Here is a 9,500-nt window from a genome sequence, read left to right on the forward strand (position 1 = left end):
TTTCATACTCAGAGAACATATCTAAATACATTTGTTATTTTTCAATATTTTTATATATCCACTTGTAAAATCACTAATTTGTATATTTAAAAAGTAAATTATTATAAAATCACTTCACACAAATATTCACCTTAACAAAAATATTTAAAGTATGCCTTTTAAAATTTTATTAGGTCATTTTAATAATGTCGTTGTTCCTATTAGAACAACCGCAATGTTTAGCATAGAAGTGTACAAACGTAGTGTACATACTTTCATACTACGCACTAGCAGACTTGTGAACATGGACCTTTTGACGCACACTCTGCTAATTCACTGATGAGCGTGTAATCGGTGCAGTGGTAAGGTGGTAATAAAATAATCTAGCTTTTTAAGTCAAAAACAAAAATAAGCACATTTTGACACTTTTTAAAAAAGTACGATATGAATAGGGACACAAGTATTAAAATACAAACTGTCCGTACAAATTATGGACCTATTGCAATCTACCATAGGACATAATTCAGAGGTAAGGTTGGTTCATTGTAGGCAAAAGTAAGCCTTGACTGTAGTGAAGACGAAATGCATCAGCAGGAAATCCGAAGTTAGGAACCGTCAGCTCCATGGTTCCTCGTTTTCGAAATAACGCGTACTGTGAAGTCACCTCTTAAACGTTGTTGATGTAGTTTATTAATAGCATATATTACAAAAGTGGCAGTTGAAAGTATACGCTTCTATAAGTGCTTATGATTCACAGATATCTCCAAGATGATATACGGGGTGGCGCACGAAATATTATTTTTTTTGTGTGTGTGTGTGTTCATTACACATGAAATATTATACATGAAACGCTGAAAACTCGTACTCGTGTACTTTGGTTTATGGAAAATCCGGTAGATATCACGAGACATTAGTATTGAATATTCACTTGGCGCCAGAAAGCAGTTTTCAAGATGGCGTATAAGAGCAGATTGAGTGTTGTGCAGAAGGTGAAAGTTATACTTTTATATATATATATATATACAGAAACAAGGAGTTTTGTAGCAACACAACACTTTCGTACAAAGTGGGCTCCATGTAAACAGAATATTCAGAGATCGTATCGTCAATTTGAAAGAACAGGCTCTGTGGTGGAGGAGGACCGACAGCGTGAACCAAGTGTCTACACTCCGGAAAACATTTTTCTTTGATGAGACGGTAAACAAAGATCAATATAAGGACATGTTGGAAAACAGATTTATTCCAGAACTATGGCAATTGGTCTTCCATTACAAACTCAATAGTTCATGCAAGGCGCAACCCACCCACACCCTGCATGGGTGTGGATACCTTCTTGTTCTTGGATACCATCATGACATGTTTGATGGGCAGGTAATGTCACATCGGTTTCCTGGGCCTAACCAAGGTGGGACACAGTGGCCTCCGCACAGTCCTAACATCAATCCATATGATTTCTTATTGTTGCTACTTGAAAAATAATGTCTTCGCACAAAACCCTGCAAGTTCAGCTCAACTCGCGGCTCTCATCATAGAGTTCTGCCGTCTAATTTCGCAACAATTATGAAGGAAGGTAATGACAAATGTAAAGTTTCGTTTGCAAGAAGTTGTGAAACAAAATGATTATAACATTGAATACATACTAGATTGAACTAATTTTCCATGCTGATACAATTAATTCTGCACTATTTTTGTAATATTTTGATGATAAATACATGTGTAATGAACAAAACAAATGGTATTACATTTCATTCGCCACACTGTAAGTCTATCACTGCAGCTTCAAAGGAAATCAGTAGATAGAGCATAGTTATCTTCCAGTGTCGTTATGGAACGTGTTCTTTACTTTCGATATTTGTTACAAACTAGAAAACGTCAATTGGGGAAATAAAGCGACTCCCTCTAGTGATATATAAACGATTAAAGTTTGTATTTATACAGTCTACTTGATAAAGTACTTACTCTCATAAAACAACATAGAAATAACATTTTAGACTTAAGGATACACCAGCTATTGTGGAGTTTATCAGAAATGAATTATATTATTAATCGTAATATTTGAAAAACTCTAAATATATGACAACTTTCTCTGTTACTGAGATTTTTTATTTCATTTTTCTCTTGCAGGCTTCGTCTTCAAGATAAACAACGGTCATGGACAAAGTCCAGTCAAAGAGAAAAACTTTCTGCCAATCAAAAAAATGCAATCATAAATTTAAAGATGCAGAGGTGTGCTGAAGGAATGATTGTTTCTGAAGTGTGTGGAACTGGATTTGTTCAGAAATCGACCATAAAGCAGCACAAGGCTACTCATACGTTAATAAACGAGAGTCGAATTAAATCTTCCGTGGAGAAAGCGAGAAGAGAATACAAGTGCGCAAATTGCGGATTGGATTTTATAGAGAAATCCGTGTCGGATACTCATTGTAGACAATGTTTACAATACAAATATAAGTGCAATGTCTGTAAAAAAAGCTTCTCAGAAAAGGAAATTTTAGACATTCATTTAAGTACTCGTTGCAGTGGAAATGATTATGTTTGTATTCAGTGTGGTTTCCCGTTTGTCCAGAAATCCAATTTCAAAAAGCATTTGTTACTTCATAAAGGTGCTTTAACAAATTCAACTCTCGATGATGAAAGTATTGAACATAACGTAGATGATGATAATGCTTGTGCAGAAGATGGAAATAAAGGAGATTACGAATGTGTACAGTGCGGACAGTGGTTCCACAATAAACAAAAATTTGAAGATCATCAACGGCGGTGTAAGCCAAAATTCCAATGTAACGAATGCCTGAAGAGTTTCACCCTTAAAACCTGTTTAGTTACCCATATGCAAACCCATTTCGGAACGAAAAAACACGTTTGTGATGTTTGTGGTCACGCTTTTCTGGAAAAGGGCAATTTGAGACGGCACAAAGTGCTGCATACAGGTGTGAAGTCATTTGTATGTAAGTTGTGTGGAAAACAGTTTGCCCAGAGTGCAGGTCTCATTATGCATTTAAAATTTCACAAGGATGACAGGAAATTTTCTTGTATGTATTGTGATAAAAGGTTTTGTGTTAAATATAACCTCAAGGCACATATCCTGACTCATAGTTCAGAGAAGAATACATTATGCACCATGTGCGGGAAAAGATTTAATTCTTTGAAAAGTGTCAAAGATCATATGAAAAAAGTTCATACAGAGAGAAGATCTTTCGTGTGCAGAGTTTGTGATAAATCATTTAAAGCCGGAAATACTTTGAAGACCCACATGAGGATCCACTCAAATCTTCGCCCGTTTCGTTGCACACAATGTGAAAAGGGGTTTAAGTATAAAAGAGTGCTTCAAGATCATATGAAGACACATTCCCAGACAACTGCGTCATCTACGGGGATAAACTTAGCAGAAACAACCGCTCCTATTTCCACTGACAATGCTTACTCTACTGAATATCAGGATGCATACATTCCTTCCACATCCGGTGAGAATCCCTATCCAGAGCAGATGAAACTTAAAGACGATGCACAGAGAGCGGGCGAGTTGTTGAATTCATCACTTCCTCGGAGTGACAACTGTGCTTTTGTCGATCCTACCAAGGCTCATTGTAATCAAAATGATGCTTCTTCTATATTGGATATATCATATGCTATGCCCTACGTTCAATCTGCTAATTCGTATCCGGTTCAATATCAAAATAGAGAGATGCATTTCGCGAATAATACATCAACGGCCGCAATACCTGTTTCCGATGAAATTCATCCCTTTTCTACTGAGAATCCGTACAAGGAATTTAACGAGTATCATTACTAACATAAATAGGAATGAATGTAGAGTTAAACCACGATACAACAAACGTTGAAAACTAAGATCCAATAGCTAACTAGGTAGGTTGGCTTTAAAAAAAGGTGACAACCGTGTTGTCACATGAAAAGCGTGAATCAGATAACCATGGCTATTTGGTAGGTTGAGACAATGGGAATAGGTATTATATTAGCCAAATGCAGCAGTGCCGTGAAATAGAGCCGGAGATTTTTGGAATCTTAACGGGAGATGGATGGATCAAAAGTAAAGTGGCAGGTAGACGAAATACGTGGGGCTTCTTTCAGAGACCGTATTAATCATGTGCAGAGAAAGCGTGTCAAATCAAGTAGTGGCATGATGGGTTAAAGTGTTTCGAGAGGATAGAGATAATGTTCAGGACGACCCGAAATTAACAACCATCCAATTTGGTTCTGCTCTTCCCTGATAGAGGCGAATCGCTGATGGATTCTCCATGAGTTAGCCGCGGAAGCAACTGTGCTATACATGCTGCATAATAATTTTGACTTACGCGAAATTGTAGTTTTGGCCATCCCATCGAAAAAGAAAAATGTATTCAATTGTACAGGACTTGCTGTACCGCTACCCCAGGAAAGATAACAGTTTCCTTGTACGCATTGCCACTATAGAAGAAATCAGGAATAAGTTATATGAACCATGGCTAGAGCGGCAATCCAATGGCTAGAAGCATTCTGGATCTTGTCGCTCAAAAGCGCTGTATTCTTCATTGCATAATCCTGCATCACGATCCAGCCTGCTACTGCATTGTGTTCCACACTCAACGAAAAGGTGACGGTATTTGCACGATATACAATTCATCGCGCGACAACGGTATCCAACGTCTCTTGCATGACTGGCAGCACCGGGACACAACTAACTGCAAGAACAATTTCCAAGGCGGAGCCACTTCGCAGGAAGCATAACAACACGAGAGAAGTCAACATCAGTCATATTTCCCTGCAAAACGTCAACAAAAATTGACACGTTCGAGGTGCACGACGCCCAACGGAATGTCGTAAACATGGCGGGTGATTACATTGTAGAAATGTAACTGGTATTTGAACTGTCAATATTACCACGTTAGAATTATAGCATTGTTATATTATCTTCCGTCCAGTACTTCTATTGATAGTCTCAAATGAATAGGAATACAAATCAAATGTATGAAAAGCGTTTTTGTTTTTTCAAGCAATTGTATGTTGTTGTGTAGTCCATGAACAAAGGCATTCAGGTATCGATATAAAATTATAGCAAAATGACATGCGTCACTAGGTGTTTGTCATATTGATCTAATATAAACTGGATATGTTATTATATGTTTACAACTACAAGTTCTCAACTTGCGCTCTTACAAATCTATTCCTAAAATAGATTCAAACAAACCATTACCACATCGAGTAAGGTTCATGAATGATATCTCCAGAGTGTAAGTTTATTCGTTGATTTTACAGAGTACCTTTTATCACATAAATGCAAATCAGTCAATTTACTATGGCTTCTACCTATATAGGTATTTTAGTACACTTCCATTTTCGGAAGATAGAGAAAAGGTAAATCTATTGTTAGCTATTCAGTAAATCAAAGAAACACTGTTGATTCTTTCAAGCTCCTAAAAAATACTGGAAATTCAGGAAACAGCTTGAAAGTGAGGAGAATAGGATAAAAGAACTACCGCTCATATTATTGGTGATAGTGTTCGCGTTTGGGTAAATCTTTAATCGCGCGCTTTGGACTAATATGAGGAGATGGAACCTACAGAGTTAACGTTACCTATATCAGTTCATGGGATCGCAAGAAAAAACAACTCTAATTTGGTGTATAAATCTTTACTTAGATCTCAGGTATTATTGGAAAGATATCATACTACAAACATTACTTCATCAGATACAAACACTTTTCTTAAACTTTTAATGTCTTACTAAGATCATTAATTAAAAATATATACGCATATAAATACATGTTTACAGTTACATTTGTCTGAAATATACTTGCACTCTCTCGTCAATTTGTTCAAGTTATTGGCTTTCTAATTATTTTTTTCTAAATATTTCTTAGTTATCTGTGAAGTTCCCTCGTGGCTAAGTAGTTAGCGCAGGCGCCTTTGGCGTGGGAGGTCCAAGTTCGTGTCTTGGCAGAAGCTCATGTAAGTTCGGATCCCACGCTAACATATAGATGTACGTCTCATATAGCCCCGCTGCTGAAAGGGAGATAAACTGAAATAAAATCAAATCTTAGTTATTTGCAATAGAAAGTGCGTTTTGTTCCACAGCTGTGAAATTATGGTAAACCTCCAAACTGCCTAAATCAACATTGAAATGTCATTTTGCTGAAAGTCCTGAATTCTGGAATGTCTTCTGCAATCTTCGTCAAAAGTGTATTTTGTAAACATGTTTTAATCCATTCAGGTACGGAACTATCATTGGACGTCTATTACACTTTCAGAATACTCGTAACTGTAAAAGAGAATACAATTGACGAAGTTTGTCTATTGACGTGTGATATTTTCCTGTAATACTTACAATAACTTCAGCGTATTTTTGATTGAGTAGCGTTGTTGCTATGTATAGCTTTTCCACGTTGAGGTAATTCGTAACTCTGTACAGAAGCGATATTTACAGTGGTTCTATTCTAATTTTTTAACAGATATGTATTATATACCTAAGTATATATAAGCCGCATGTCTTCACATCCTGCCGTAACCATGTCTACTACACGTGTTTGCATTAAACAAATACAATGCAGATGACAGTAACGAAGAGGAGTCTACCACCATCGCCAACAGCCGGCAAGGCGGAGATCAGCGAAGGTAGCCGGCATTTTAGGATAAAAGACGACAGCACACCTGGTTGGTCAAACTACCAAAAGTCCTAAGGCGCCTGCCCAATGGGAACACTACCCTTTCACGACACCTGGTCAATTGAGAAATGCCTTTCCTACAAGCCCTAAGACGCTTGGTCATTGGGTTCCTTTTACCTCTCACGAAGTCCTGTCAAAGAGAGGCACCTAATCAACAAACTCCCATTTCCTCACACGACGCCTGGTCAAAGAGAGTAATCTCACAAAGCCCTAGACGCCTGGTCATTGGGTTCCTTATTTACCTGTATATAGAGAGAATCTACTTATGTAATATACTTGTATTAAGAGGATCTTTTGTAATAAAAGTTGATGGAAAAGTCTAGTGTCCCGTGCACTGTATTTTGTCGTGTATATAACAGAGAGTTTTACATGGTAGAAGCGTCGGCGTGTATCCAACAGACATTTCTTAAGGACTTTTCGACAGGACACTATTATTAACAGAAACGGACTTAGAAATGTTTTTACTGATATAAAGTGCAGTATATTAGTATTGACGATAATAAGACAGGATTATATAAAAATAGTATCCGTGGTGTTGTAGTACTCCCAGAACACTCTTAACGGTAAACTTTTTCGTTTTAGGCTGGCAGGTATTTATGCCGACAACTAGATCTGAAAAAAATACATATAGAGAGGAAGATAGTAATATGGCAGAATCAGGCTGCAGAATACCTGTTAATATTCCCCATCTAACTAGATACTCAGGTAACAATACAGACGACATGGATCGATTTTTTATGTTATTCGATCATTTAGCTTTACTCCAGGCATGAAGTCCCGAAAAGAACAAAGAAATACTACCGGTGTATTTGCAGGATGTAGCCCTCGATTTTGTCCTACAATTACAAAACCAATTTAATAACCTAGATTACGACCAACTTAAAAGCAAATTAATTTCATTTTCTCGTCCAAATTTACCAGCATATAAGGCAGAATTAGAAATCTTTCAAATACAGCAGAACGAAAATAAGCCCGTCGACTCATATTTCTTAAGGAAATTAAGGGACATTAGACAGCTAATGCCAGCAGCTTCGGAGGAACAGAAGATCCATTGGGAGTGCAAAGAATTTCTTTTACAGAAGATAACTTTGAAATCACTTCAAACAGTACAACAGTTGCAGGATCGACTCCATGAATTAGAAAAGGCTCAGGACCTCAGGCAAAAGAGGAACTATGTGGAATTGTCACAGGCAATTCATTCTTTAATCGTGCACCCCAAACCGCCTCTCAACATTTCCTTTAAACGACTTTAATAACCTAACGAATCCTAGTTCGTTAGTGACAATCTATGCGCAACAGCCCACTTCTACTGTACACCACACTCAACTTGCATCTCATTACTCACAATCGTTAACTTCTGCATCTCCACTGCAGAATATTTCCCCTCTACAGTCAACTTCACTCAACCTGAAGTTTAATTCACCCTCATAAAGACCTCTAAACACGCAACCAGACAAAGTAGGAAAATACACACGCAATAGACTTCTTAGCCGACTATAATTTAGACATCTGCCATATTGAAGAAAAAATGTACCTGGCCGATATCATCAGCCACTTAGAACAAACGGCAGTAATATGAAGGTAAAAATAATCAAGAAGCCACCGAATTACACCAGGCAATCGAAGATATGCATGCATACTGTTCAAATTCTTTAAAACTCATTCTTCAAATACAAGGATCTTTGAAGAACTTGCAGGAAGGACAGCGCAAAGATGATTCGTACCCTGACATAATAGCATTTCTAGAAGGAAAAGAACTAACAAACAGTTCTAGTATGAGCCGCTAAGTATTTTCACTTAAGAGACAACATACTTTACCGTACACAAAAACATCCAAAACTTCGCTTAATCTTTCTTTTGTGTATCTCGAAAAGTTTGGCAGGAGAATGGTTCGATTCCATTCATTACCAAGCATCAGCACCCAGTTTTGGGTTTTCAAAGACATATAAGACAGCCCTCAATAAATACTACATGCCAAACATGAAGTCAAACTTAGCGTTTAGAATTAAGAATTGCAGAGCGTCAACTCTTAAAAAAACTTCCGAAAAACTCAAAAGGAGAACGCCTTCATCACCCGCCAGGCCTTATTGCTGAGCGATGATTTGACGGTTTGGAACTTTATCCACTTTTGTAGTTGCTATAGAAACTAGTACTCGTAATATAGTAACGAAAGCTATTAATAGTATAACGGCAGATACAATTGAACAATTTTTATTGGAAGAAATTATGTTAAGGTCTGCCCCTTTCGTTTTTTTTCATCTAGACAAACACCCAGTGCACAGAGCGAAGAAACTTCAAAAATTAACAAAAATATATAATTTGGAATTTAAGTTCTACCCTGCTTTTAATCACCAAAATATCAGATTAGTCGATGTCATGAATAAAACTACAGCGAATTCCTTAAAAATTTTCGTTCAGCCAAATTATGAAACATGGCCAAGGCTATTACCACACATCGCCTTTGCTTTGAACACTTTCGCCAAATTAGAAACAAAGAAATCAAGTTTTTTTATTATACGGATACGAACCAAGGACAATCGGGGATTGACAATTAAGAGACTGTCTCCCAGCTACAAATCGAGAGAGACCACCTTGTAAAATGAAAAGAAAAAGCACGTCAAAATCTACAGAAGGATCATGAACAAAAGATATACTTTGAAAAGAGATAAAACAAGATACTTTACAAAATGGAGATAAAGTGTAAATTTATAACCCCTTTAGACAGGTCGGTGAATCCCCACAACGGTCTGACAGGTATTGCGGACCGGCCACGATACTTTCAAAATTAAATAATAATCTATAACGATTTCGAATGCCCGACAATTTCAGGAAGCGAGGGCAGAATATCTACGGACAAGATAAA

The 9,500-nt window shown here is 37.2% G+C and overlaps 1 protein-coding gene across 2 annotated transcripts in view; it reads left to right on the forward strand.

The window, feature by feature from the left end:
- Positions 1-8,693, forward strand: part of LOC145691061 (uncharacterized) — a 28,477-nt gene extending 19,784 nt beyond the window's left edge. For both annotated transcript variants that reach the window (XM_081766713.1, XM_081766712.1), the window contains one exon: positions 2,104-8,693. In XM_081766713.1, the coding sequence (XP_081622839.1) occupies positions 2,104-3,772 (1,669 nt within the window). In that variant the 3' untranslated portion in view covers positions 3,773-8,693. The remainder of the gene's footprint in view (positions 1-2,103) is intronic.
- The last annotated feature ends 807 nt before the right edge of the window (positions 8,694-9,500 follow it).

The sequence above is a fragment of the Thermobia domestica genome, chromosome 7 (genome assembly GCF_964235325.1).
Source record: "Thermobia domestica chromosome 7, izTheDome1.hap1.1, whole genome shotgun sequence".
NCBI lineage: Eukaryota > Metazoa > Arthropoda > Insecta > Zygentoma > Lepismatidae > Thermobia > Thermobia domestica.